A 12531-nucleotide genomic window follows, 5' to 3' on the forward strand; every position below is an offset into this window, starting at 1 on the left:
CACTGGACAGTCCTGAGTGTGGAGGAGAGGTCAGTGTCCACACTGGTTAGTCCTGAGTGTGGAGGAGGGGTCAGTGTCCAAGAGCACACTGCAGGGGGAGTGACCGCTGAGGAGTCTTCATGTGGACACTGGGGCCAATGGACACTGAGGCCAGCGGACACTCCGGTCAGCAGTCTCTCCAGTCAGCGGACACTCCGGTCAGCAGTCTCTCCAGTCAGCAGACACTCCGGTCAGCAGTCTCTCCGGTCAGCAGGTGATCAGGTCAGCGGACACTCCGGTCAGCAGGTGATCAGGTCAGTTTCGCTCGTAGATACCCCTAGATACCCCTAGATACCCCTACCCCTCGTAGATACAGCCCCTCCCAGTCGTGCCTCTTGTTCAGATCGAGTCTTTATTCACCACAATCAGGAATACAGGTGTCTCAGTACATTCCTGCGAGTCACTGGTAACCAGACACTGCGCAAGGTGCTACATCGACCTGGAAAGCAACACGCAGAAAGACACAGCTGCTCCTACCCTCACGACAGTTCACCCTGGTCACTCTTCTAACTAATCTCACACTTACCATGATTTACCCTGTGTTCATACTCTGATTGACACTACTAGAACTGGGCTTGACTACTCTGTACTGTGTTCATACTCTGATTGACACTACTAGAACTGGGCTTGACTGTTCTGTACTGTGTTCATACTCTGATTGACACTACTAGAACTGGGCTTGACTACTCTGTACTGTGTTCATACTCTGATTGACACTACTAGAACTGGGCTTGACTACTCTGTACTGTGTTCATACTCTGATTGACACTACTAGAACTGGGCTTGACTGTTCTGTACTGTGTTCATACTCTGATTGACACTACTAGAACTGGGCTTGACTACTCTGTACTGTGTTCATACTCTGATTGACACTACTAGAACTGGGCTTGACTACTCTGTACTGTGTTCATACTCTGATTGACACTACTAGAACTGGGCTTGACTGCACTGTACTGTGTTCATACTCTGATTGACACTACTAGAACTGGGCTTGACTGCACTGTACTGTGTTCATACTCTGATTGACACTACTAGAACTGGGCTTGACTATTCTGTACTGTGTTCATACTCTGATTGACACTACTAGAACTGGGCTTGACTGCACTGTACTGTGTTCATACTCTGATTGACACTACTAGAACTGGGCTTGACTACTCTGTACTGTGTTCATACTCTGATTGACACTACTAGAACTGGGCTTGACTACTCTGTACTGTGTTCATACTCTGATTGACACTACTAGAACTGGGCTTGACTGCACTGTAGTGTGTTAATACTGTGATTTACCCTGCTGTCGCTGGGCTTGGCTGCTCTAGAGTGTGTTGATACCCTGACTGGCCACAGTAGACTGTCATAAGGGCAGCAGGTCTTCTGCTCCTGTTGTGTCTCTGTACTAGAGGCTCCAGGTCCATCCCTCGCAGTTTCAGAACTCTGTCTCCTCCAGCGCCGTACTGCTTTCTGGACCCCCTGAGCAGAGAGAGCACAGAGCCCTTATATTGACACACAGCACAGGGTTTTTCTACACACACATACAGTACAGCATGCTGTGTACAGACACACAGCACAGAGCCCTTATACTGACACACAACACAGAGCCTTTCTACAGACACATACAGCACAGGCCCCTTATACTGACACACAGAACAGGGACTTTCTACAGACACACACACAGCACAGAGCCTTCATCCAGACACACAGCACAGAGCCTTCATACAGACACACAACACAGAGCCTTTCTACAGACACATACAGCACAGGGCCCTTATGCTGGCACACAGAAAACAGCACAAGGGTGATTGACAGCAGGACTGGCCAGTCAGGGTGTTACCTGATTGGCTGTGAAGGGTGACTGACAGCAGTACTGAAATGTAATGATTGGCTGTGATGCTGTTACCTGATTGGCTGTGAAGGATGACTGACAGCAGTACTGACAGGTAATGATTGGCTGTGATTCTGTTACCTGATTGGCTGTGAAGGGTGACTGACAGCAGTACTGACAGGTAATGATTGGCTGTGATGCTGTTACCTGATTGGCTGTGAAGGGTGACTGACGGCAGTACTGAGTACTGACCTCTCTGTGCTCTGCTGGTGAGCAGGAAGTCAATGACAAATCCTACAAGGGCCACAAGCACCAGAGCGCTGAGGACATGACGCCACAGCAGGCTGACGGACCCTGTGGGACAGGAGAGACAAAATAAAGTCAAGTAAGAAAGACGAGAGAAACAGATACTGATTGTACTGATTGTACCCATCGGTCATGCTAATAAAGCACCTTGAATTGAATTGAATTGAATTGAAACAGATACAGAGAGAGAAGAGCTCAGGCTGTTCTCACCTCTCTGCTCAGCTCAGAGCTGCTGGTATTGACAGGGACACAGAGACTCTAGCACACAGACAGAGAGAGAAGAGCTCAGGCTGTTCTCACCTCTCTGCTCAGCTCAGAGCTGCTGGTATTGACAGGGACACAGAGACTCTAGCACACAGACAGAGAGAGAAGAGCTCAGGCTGTTCTCACCTCTCTGCTCAGCTCAGAGCTGCTGGTATTGACAGGGACACAGAGACTCTAGCACACAGACAGAGAGAGAAGAGCTCAGGCTGTTCTCACCTCTCTGCTCAGCTCAGAGCTGCTGGTATTGACAGGGACACAGAGACTCTAGCACACAGACAGAGAGAGAAGAGCTCAGGCTGTTCTCACCTCTCTCTCCTCTCTGAACTGTGTCTCTGATACTGACCGTCTCAGGAGTCACTGACACTGTGGGCTTGGACAGCTCACCTGAGACAGAAGAGAGAGTTCACCTGAGAGGACACAGTGTCATATCTGCACAGTGACATGATACAGTATCGACCTGAGACAGGCAGAGGTGAGAAATGAGAAGTTCTGTTCAGTAATATACAGTATGTGTCACATGTGCTCAGGTACACTGACAAACTGGTTCTGCACAGATCAGCCCCAGAACCCTGGATCCCTGTCACTGCTGGAAGCACTGGAGCAGGTCAGAGTCTGTCCTTACCCATCACTGTCACTGTAGCAGGGTCGCTGTGAGGTGATGGAGACTCTGAATAGTCTGTCTTCACAGTGTACTGACACGTCACATTGACCCTCCTGACCGCACTGCGGCGCCCCCCGGTGGCCAGCTGAGCCCCAGTGAGGGACCTCCTGCAGGCTGGGTGACTCTCAGTGAGTCGCGCTCCCTCGGTGTAGAAGGAGCAGTGAGACACAGAGACAGACTGAGGCCCCTCACAGCTCAGCTCCACGGAGTCTGTCTCTCTGACCACTGCAGGGCTCACTCTCAGCTCAGGCTTCGGGACACCTGCAGGACACAATACCCTCCTCAGTGTCTGTGTCTCTGACACAGAGTGTCTCACAGTCAGGACACAGTAACCCCTCAGTGTCTGTGTCTGACACAGTGTGTGTTTAAGAGTGTCTCACAGTCAGGACACAGTAACCCTTCAGTGTCTGTGTCTGACACAGTGTGTGTTTAAGAGTGTCTCACAGTCAGGACACAGTAACCCCTCAGTGTCTGTGTCTGACACACTGTGTGTTTAAGAGTGTCTCACAGTCAGGACACAGTAACCCTCAGTGTCTGTGTCTGACACAGTGTGTGTTTAAGAGTGTCTCACAGTCAGGACACAGTAACCCCTCAGTGTCTGTGTCTGACACAGTGTGTGTTTAAGAGTGTCTCACAGTCAGGACACAACCTCTCAGTGTCTGTGTCTGACACAGTGTGTGTTTAAGAGTGTCTCACAGTCAGGACACAGTAACCCTCTGTGTCTGTGTCTGACACAGTGTGTGTTTAAGAGTGTCTCACAGTCAGGACACAGTAACCCCTCAGTGTCTGTGTCTGACACAGTGTGTGTTTAAGAGTGTCTCACAGTCAGGACACAACCTCTCAGTGTCTGTGTCTGACACAGTGTGTGTTTAAGAGTGTCTCACAGTCAGGACACAGTAACCCTCTGTGTCTGTGTCTGTGTCTGACACAGTGTGTGTTTACTCAGACACACTTTCATAATGATTTTGCAAACCAATTCTTAAAGCAACAGAAAGCATAAAAAATGTGACATTTCAGCACTGGAATTACCTGGAGTCAGTGAGCCAGTGAGCCAGAGAAACAAGTTTGGAGTTCTGTTTTAAAATGATCTTATTTTCCTTTCCTTTCCTATTATTGGTTATTTTAAACTTGTTAGCTGGAAAACACTGCTGTGTTTTAAGATACATAGAGACTAGAGAAATGACTTGTTAACTCACCCAGCACCTGTACTGTGGTCTTGTCACTGCGCCGTGAGCGAGAGACTGGGTCTCTATACTCACAGCTCAGATCAACAGCAGTGTACAGCCCAATCTGTCTCAGTCCCTGAAGAAGCTCTGTCCCAGACACAGTGAAGAGACACTCATTCCCTGAGACTTTCAGAGTCCTGAAGACACTGGGATCTGTGTGTCTGTACAGCTCACAGCTGATTCCTTTCACAGACTCAGGAGCCACACAGGTAACAGTGACAGAACTTTCTTTAGGGATCTCTGAGTGACTCACACTGATGCCTGGTCTCTGTGAGCGACCTGAAAATACAGACAGTCAGGGTGTTGTTAATATCTGTGACAGGAACAGAGACAGTCAGGAGGTTGTTAATATCTGTGACAGGAACAGAGACAGTCAGGGGGTTGTTAATATCTGTGACAGGAACAGAGACAGTCAGGGTGTTGTTAATATCTGTCACAAGAACAGAGACAGTCAGGGGGTTGTTAATATCTGTGACAGGAACAGAGACAGTCAGGGGGTTGTTAATATCTGTGACAGGAACAGAGACAGTCAGGGTGTTGTTAATATCTGTGACAGGAACAGAGACAGTCAGGGGGTTGTTAATATCTGTGACAGGAACAGAGACAGTCAGGGGGTTGTTAATATCTGTGACAGGAACAGAGACAGTCAGGGTGTTGTTAATATCTGTCACAAGAACAGAGACAGTCAGGGGGTTGTTAATATCTGTGACAGGAACAGAGACAGTCAGGGGGTTGTTAATATCTGTGACAGGAACAGAGACAGTCAGGGTGTTGTTAATATCTGTCACAAGAACAGAGACAGTCAGGGGGTTGTTAATATCTGTCACAGGAACAGAGACAGTCAGGGGGTTGTTAATATCTGTGACAGGAACAGAGACAGTCAGGGTGTTGTTAATATCTGTCACAGGAACAGAGACAGTCAGGGGGTTGTTAATATCTGTCACAGGAACAGAGACAGTCAGGGGGTTGTTAATATCTGTCACAGGAAAGAGACAGTCAGGGGGTTGTTAATATCTGTCACAGGGACAGACAGTCAGGGTGTTGTTAATATCTGTCACAGGAAAGAGACAGTCAGGGGGTTGTTATCATGTGTTCTGGGAACAGAGAGTGTCAGAGTGTAGTTATTACAGGATGTGTGCTGCATTAGGGTTATTTTTGTTCATGAACACAGGCAGTGACTCAGTACCAGAGTACAGCTCTCAGGATGTGAGAGTGGATCAGTGTCTCAGTGTAGGAAAGGGATCAGAGACTCACCTGGTATGATGAATCTGTCACTGCGTGGAGAGAGAGTGCTGGGGTCTGTACCCACACTGTAGTCACAGCTCACCTCACTGCTCAGATTGCTCACACTCTCATTAAACACACAGCTCTTTCCTCTAGTCTTCACTGATCTGTGTGGCTGCTGTGTGTCCCCAGAGTACAGGTTACAGCTGGTAACACTGACAGAGCTGCGAATCTCACAGGAAATAAGGACACGTCCTTCACTGGAGATCTTTGAACTCTCCATATTGATCTCTGGTTTCTGCAGCTCCCCTGTCAACAGAGCAAACACAGGTCCTGAGCAGCACTGACAGGAGTGTTAGAGCTCTGTATCTCATCTCTCTGGTGCTGCCCAGGACTCTTCACTGCTCCTGTCATCAGTATAACACACTGCACTGCTGCACTGCTGGCTACAGGCAAAGACAAGACTGGAAGTTTACCACAGTGACAGAGAAAAACAGAACTTGGAGATCTCTGCTGTGGTCTGTGGTTTCTGCAGCTTTTTGCACACCCAGTGATGGGTGTTGTAATGACACCAGTTCACACAGCTCTGTACTAAACGCTGGGTCAATACCTCTTGCGACAAACTAGGCAACGGACATCAGTCCTCAGCTCCACGGCAAAACTGTTCTCAGTTGCAACAGGCCCACAGTCCCAGCTGCTGCCCCTGCAGGACACTGGCTGACTGGACCAAGGGCAGCTCTGGATGTGGATGTAGTGCAGAAATCCAGATGTTCTGATGTAGTGGCAGCAGGTTCTCACTGAAATCGCGCTGTTACTGCGAAACGACCTGTGATGAACCCTGGGACAGACTCCGGCTCCCCTGCACCCCTGGGTGGGAGGGATCGGTCAGGAAGTGGGTGAAGCGTCCTGTAACGTTCAACCAAAATTGCATCCCAACCACCATACAACAGTGTGACATAGTGGAGGGAAACTCACACTAGCCAGGCACCCCTGAACCCCGTTTCTCTCGCCCCCTGAGCCCTGTATTAAAGCCCCATCGTTCGGCACAGACGAGGAGCACGCCCGAGCACACCACTCGGCCTGTTTCACCATGAACCAGCTCTGCTCCCAGTCTCACAGTACCACACGAGTCCACTCGAGGTCTTGAACCCGTGGCCAGTGAGACACTGAGAGATACTGAGAGACACAGAGACACTGAGAGACACAGAGACACTGAGAGATACTGAGAGATACTGAGACACTGACAGATACTGAGAGATACTGAGAGATACTGAGACACTGAGAGACACTGAGAGACACTGAGAGATACTGAGAGACACTGAGAGATACTGAGACACTGAGAGATACTGAGAGACACTGAGACACTGAAAGATACTGAGACACTGAGAGACTGAGAGATACTGAGAGACACTGAGAGACACTGAGAGATACTGAGACACTGAGAGACACTGAGAGACACTGAGAGATACTGAGAGACACTGAGATACTGAGAGACACTGAGAGATACTGAGACACTGAGAGACACTGAGAGATACTGAGACACTGAGATACTGATAGATACTGAGACACTGAGATACTGAGAGACACTGAGAGATACTGAGACACTGAGATACTGAGAGACACTGAGATACTGAGAGATACTGAGAGATACTGAGACACTGAGAGACACTGAGACACTAAGAGATACTGAGACACTGAGACACTGAGAGATACTGAGACACTGAGAGATACTGAGAGACTGAGAGATACTGAGAGACACTGAGAGATACTGAGAGACACAGAGACACTGAAAGACACTGAAAGACACTGAAAGACACTGAGAGACACTGAGAGACACTGAGAGACACTGAGACACTGAGAAAAACTAAGAGATACTGAGACACTGAGAGACACTGAGAGATACTGAGATACTGAGACACAGAGATACTGAGAGACACTGAGAGATACTGAGACACTGAGAGATACTGAGAGACTGAGAGACACTGAGACACTGAGATACTGAGAGACACTGAGAGATACTGAGACACTGAGAGACACTGAGAGATACTGAGAAACTGAGATACTGAGAGACACTGAGAGATACTGAGACACTGAGAGATACTGAGAGACACTGAGACACAGAGATACTGAGAGACACTGAGAGACACTGAGAGATACTGAGACACTGAGAGATACTGAGACACTGAAAGATACTGAGAGACTGAGAGATACTGAGAGACACTGAGAGATACTGAGACACTGAGAGACACTGAGAGATACTGAGAAACTGAGATACTGAGAGACACTGAGAGATACTGAGAGACACTGAGAGATACAGAGACACTGAGATACTGAAAGACACTGAGAGACAATGAGACACTGAGAGATACTGAGAGACACTGAGACACAGAGATACTGAGAGACACTGAGATACTGAGACACTGAGAGATACTGAGATACTGAGACACTGAGAGACACTGAGAGACACTGAGAGATACTGAGAGACACTGAGAGATACTGAGACACAGAGATACTGAGACACTGAGAGATACTGAGAGACTGAGACACTGAGAGATACTGAGACACTGAGAGACACTGAGAGACACTGAGAGATACTGAGAGACTGAGACACTGAGAGAGACTGAGAGATACTGAGAGACTGAGACACTGAGAGAGACTGAGAGATACTGAGCCACTGAGAGACACTGAAAGATACTGAGACACTGAGAGACACTGAGAGACACTGAGAGATACTGAGAGATACTGAGAAACTGAGATACTGAGAGACACTGAGAGATACTGAGAGACACTGAGAGATACTGAGACACTGAGAGACACTGAGATACTGAAAGACACTGAGAGACACTGAGAGATACTGAAAGACACTGAGAGACACTGAGAGACACTGAGACACTGAGAGACACTGAGAGACAGAGAGACACAGAGACAGACTGTAAAATTCTGAGACACTTACCTTGAGCCCCAATGAGTCCAGTGAAATCTGGAAGCAAAGAAGCAGAGAGAAAAAAAAGAGAGAGAGAGAGAGAGAGAGACTGTCATCTCCACTGTGTCACACTGACACACTGCCCCCACACACACACAGACACTGACACACTGCCCCCACACACACAGACACTGACACACTGCCCCCACACACACACAGACACTGACACACTGCCCCCACACACACACACAGACACTGACACACTGCCCCCACACACACGCAGACACTGACACACTGCCCCCACACACACAGACACTGACACACTGCCCCCACACACACGCAGACACTGACACACTGCCCCCACACACACACAGACACTGACACACTGCCCCCACACACACAGACACTGACACACTGCCCCCACACACACACAGACACTGACACACTGCCCCCACACACACACAGACACTGACACACTGCCCCCACACACACAGACACTGACACACTGCCCCCACACACACACAGACACTGACACACTGCCCCCACACACACACACAGACACTGACACACTGCCCCCACACACACGCAGACACTGACACACTGCCCCCACACACACAGACACTGACACACTGCCCCCACACACACGCAGACACTGACACACTGCCCCCACACACACACAGACACTGACACACTGCCCCCACACACACAGACACTGACACACTGCCCCCACACACACACAGACACTGACACACTGCCCCCACACACACACAGACACTGACACACTGCCCCCACACACACAGACACTGACACACTGCCCCCACACACACACAGACACTGACACACTGCCCCCACACACACGCAGACACTGACACACTGCCCCCACACACACACAGACACTGACACACTGCCCCCACACACACAGACACTGACACACTGCCCCTACACACACAGACACTGACACACTGCCCCCACACACACGCAGACACTGACACACTGCCCCCACACACACGCAGACACTGACACACTGCCCCCACACACACACAGACACTGACACACTGCCCCCACACACACACAGACACTGACACACTGCCCCCACACACACAGACACTGACACACTGCCCCCACACACACACAGACACTGACACACTGCCCCCACACACACGCAGACACTGACACACTGCCCCCACACACACAGACACTGACACACTGCCCCTACACACACAGACACTGACACACTGCCCCTACACACACACACACACAGACACTGACACACTGCCCCCACACACACACAGACACTGACACACTGCCCCCACACACACACAGACACTGACACACTGCCCCCACACACACAGACACTGACACACTGCCCCTACACACACACACACACAGACACTGACACACTGCCCCCACACACACAGACACTGACACACTGCCCCCACACACACAGACACTGACACACTGCCCCTACACACACAGACACTGACACACTGCCCCCACACACAGACACTGACACACTGCCCCCACACACACACAGACACTGACACACTGCCCCCACACACACAGACACTGACACACTGCCCCTACACACACACAGACACTGACACACTGCCCCCACACACACACAGACACTGACACACTGCCCCCACACACACAGACACTGACACACTGCCCCTACACACACACAGACACTGACACACTGCCCCCACACACACACAGACACTGACACACTGCCCCTACACACACAGACACTGACACACTGCCCCCACACACACAGACACTGACACACTGCCCCCACACACACACAGACACTGACACACTGCCCCCACACACACAGACACTGACACACTGCCCCTACACACACACACAGACACTGACACACTGCCCCCACACACACTGACACTGACACACTGCCCCTACACACACACACACACACAGACACTGACACACTGCCCCCACACACACACAGACACTGACACACTGCCCCCACACACACAGACACTGACACACTGCCCCCACACACACAGACACTGACACACTGCCCCCACACACACACAGACACTGACACACTGCCCCCACACACACAGACACTGACACACTGCCCCCACACACACAGACACTGACACACTGCCCCTACACACACAGACACTGACACACTGCCCCCACACACACACAGACACTGACACACTGCCCCCACACACACACAGACACACGGAGACCCAGGACAGACTTACAGTGGAAGAGCAGGAGAGTGGAGAGAGGAGACATTCTGAGAGGGATGGAGGAGAATGTGACACGGATGAGGAAGTAAGATTTCAGAGCGGAGCTGTTATTCAGGAAGTGGACAGAAAAACCACACTGCTGCACACAGCCCGGAGCTGGGGTCAGGGGTCAGGAGCAGGGACTGTGTGGTCAGGGGTCAGGAGCAGGGACTGTGGATTCGGGGGTCAGGGGTCAGGAGCATGGTCAGGGGTCAGGAGCAGGGACTGGGGTCAGGGGTCAGGGGTCAGGAGCAGGGTCAGGGGTCAGGAGTCAGGGGTCAGGAGTCAGCTCCGTGAAGCTGGCCCCCTACAGACAGCACAAACGATGAAACCCCCCTCATTCGTTAGTGCTGCGTTTGTGCTGCTTTCGTTCCCGAGATATAGCGCCTTGTTTTTTTCGGGGTCGTGAAGTCACTCAGCCCCCCTACAACGTCGTAGGGAAACCGAACCGGTCTCATTTTTTAGTGCTGCGTCTCTGCCGGTTTGTGCCGTTGATAGTAACTTCCCAGCTGCTTTCTTTCCCGAGATAAAGCGCCTTGTTTTCCCAGTGATCACGTCACCATGCACGGTGACTTTGACCTCCAGTGACCAGTACTTTTGCCGGGGTATGTCATATCGAGATATACAGGCTTCATGCTGCGACATGGGGGCGGGGCATTTTTGTCGGGGTATGCCATATCGCGATATATGGACTTAATGTCGCGACAGTGGCGCCAGTCGCAATAGGTATAGCGATGTGATCGTGATCGTGATGCGCGCACTCCTATCGTGACATGCTATCGGAGTCGTGAACGCGCTGTGGATGCCATGACATTCTTTGTCTGCTCTTCAGTTTTGACCTCAGTGCGACTTCTCTTAGATTGATCAGTAGCTGGAAACCAATGGATGTGTTACTGTGTATCAAGCGTGCTCATACAGCATACACGGTTAACCGGGGCTACAGTGTTTGGACCCAGAAGAACATCCGTCACCTGTGTGCCTACATGCTCTCGGAACTTCCGCTGTGGCGCTTTACCCAATCAGAGTATCGATTCTCTTCACCCAATCGCGGCCCGAGCTGTTCGGGCGTTTAGCCAATCACGGGTCAGAGAGCTGTTCAAGCCAGCAGCGCCAGGTGGATCGGCTTGTTCACTGTCAATGAGAATCTAGTTTTAAAATGCTTCACTTATTTGCAAAATAACTACATCGGCTTATTTTTTTAACGTCTTTATTGATTCACAATGTCCCGTACTCTTCGAAATAAATACATTTTTTTTTTGCAATATAACTGTCTCCGGTGCTTTCTGTAATGAATACATGGTATTTGAACACTTTTCATCGTATATTTAAGGTAGGGGAAACACCTTCTGCTTTGTACTTAAAAAAGGAATAGAAATGTAAAGTCTATGATCATTATATTATTATACTCGTGCTTTCAATTTTGTTTTTTATTGTTAAATTATATCGATCTTGAAACTAATACCTAAAAATGTGAATATGGGCTCTCGTGTGGTACCAGCGGTAATTTGGAAACTGGTGTCTCTTCACCAATGAAAGGAGTACACAAGCAATACGATTTCGAGAACATGATTAAAAATTAAAAGAAAACACGTCACTCAACGAACTAACAGTAACTCCTCCCTAAATGTAAGACTGTTATTTCGCGTAAAGGCTGCAAAGTCTGGGGTCAACTGATCAAAAGATCACAACTGAAAGATCTGGTGGTCGTGACTGTGCCTTTTTGTACGCGTGGTGATACTGTACGTGAGACTGTACTGTCTTGTAATTCAGGAGACACATCTGTTGTTTCTCCCTGATGCCAGCGACGCGCT

General features: G+C 49.8%; 1 protein-coding gene across 2 annotated transcripts; it reads right to left on the minus strand.

The window, feature by feature from the left end:
- Nucleotides 1-372: 372 nt before the first annotated feature.
- Nucleotides 373-10888, minus strand: LOC148640500 (uncharacterized). 2 transcript variants are annotated; one of them, XM_088619928.1, is made up of 8 exons: nucleotides 10694-10886; nucleotides 8493-8519; nucleotides 5570-5848; nucleotides 4286-4594; nucleotides 3051-3350; nucleotides 2735-2812; nucleotides 2111-2212; nucleotides 373-1506 (listed from the first exon to the last, which is right to left on the minus strand). In XM_088619928.1, exons 1-8 carry the CDS (start codon nucleotides 10725-10727, stop codon nucleotides 1463-1465), a joined length of 1173 nt encoding a protein of 390 aa, XP_088476054.1. In that variant the 5' UTR covers nucleotides 10728-10886; the 3' UTR covers nucleotides 373-1462. The 2 variants fall into 2 exon arrangements, with proteins under 2 accessions (XP_088476054.1, XP_088476055.1); XM_088619929.1 differs by lacking the exon at nucleotides 2735-2812 and having other exon boundaries at nucleotides 10694-10888.
- Between the last annotated feature and the right edge of the window lie 1643 nt (nucleotides 10889-12531).

This window comes from Lepisosteus platostomus, chromosome 25, assembly GCF_059453375.1.
Source record: "Lepisosteus platostomus isolate fLepPlt1 chromosome 25, fLepPlt1.hap1, whole genome shotgun sequence".
In the NCBI taxonomy this organism is placed as follows: domain Eukaryota; kingdom Metazoa; phylum Chordata; class Actinopteri; order Semionotiformes; family Lepisosteidae; genus Lepisosteus; species Lepisosteus platostomus.

Bases quoted from the DNA above. Each gene is read 5' to 3' on its own strand.
- LOC148640500 (XM_088619928.1), bottom strand. From the start codon at position 10,727: ATGTCTCCTCTCTCCACTCTCCTGCTCTTCCACT. The intron at 8,520-10,693 runs GTAAGTCTGTCC...CTTTGCTTCCAG, and splicing joins CACTCTCCTGCTCTTCCACT to ATTTCACTGGACTCATTGGG. The intron at 4,595-5,569 runs GTGAGTCTCTGA...CTGTATTTTCAG, and splicing joins TGACAGATTCATCATACCAG to GTCGCTCACAGAGACCAGGC.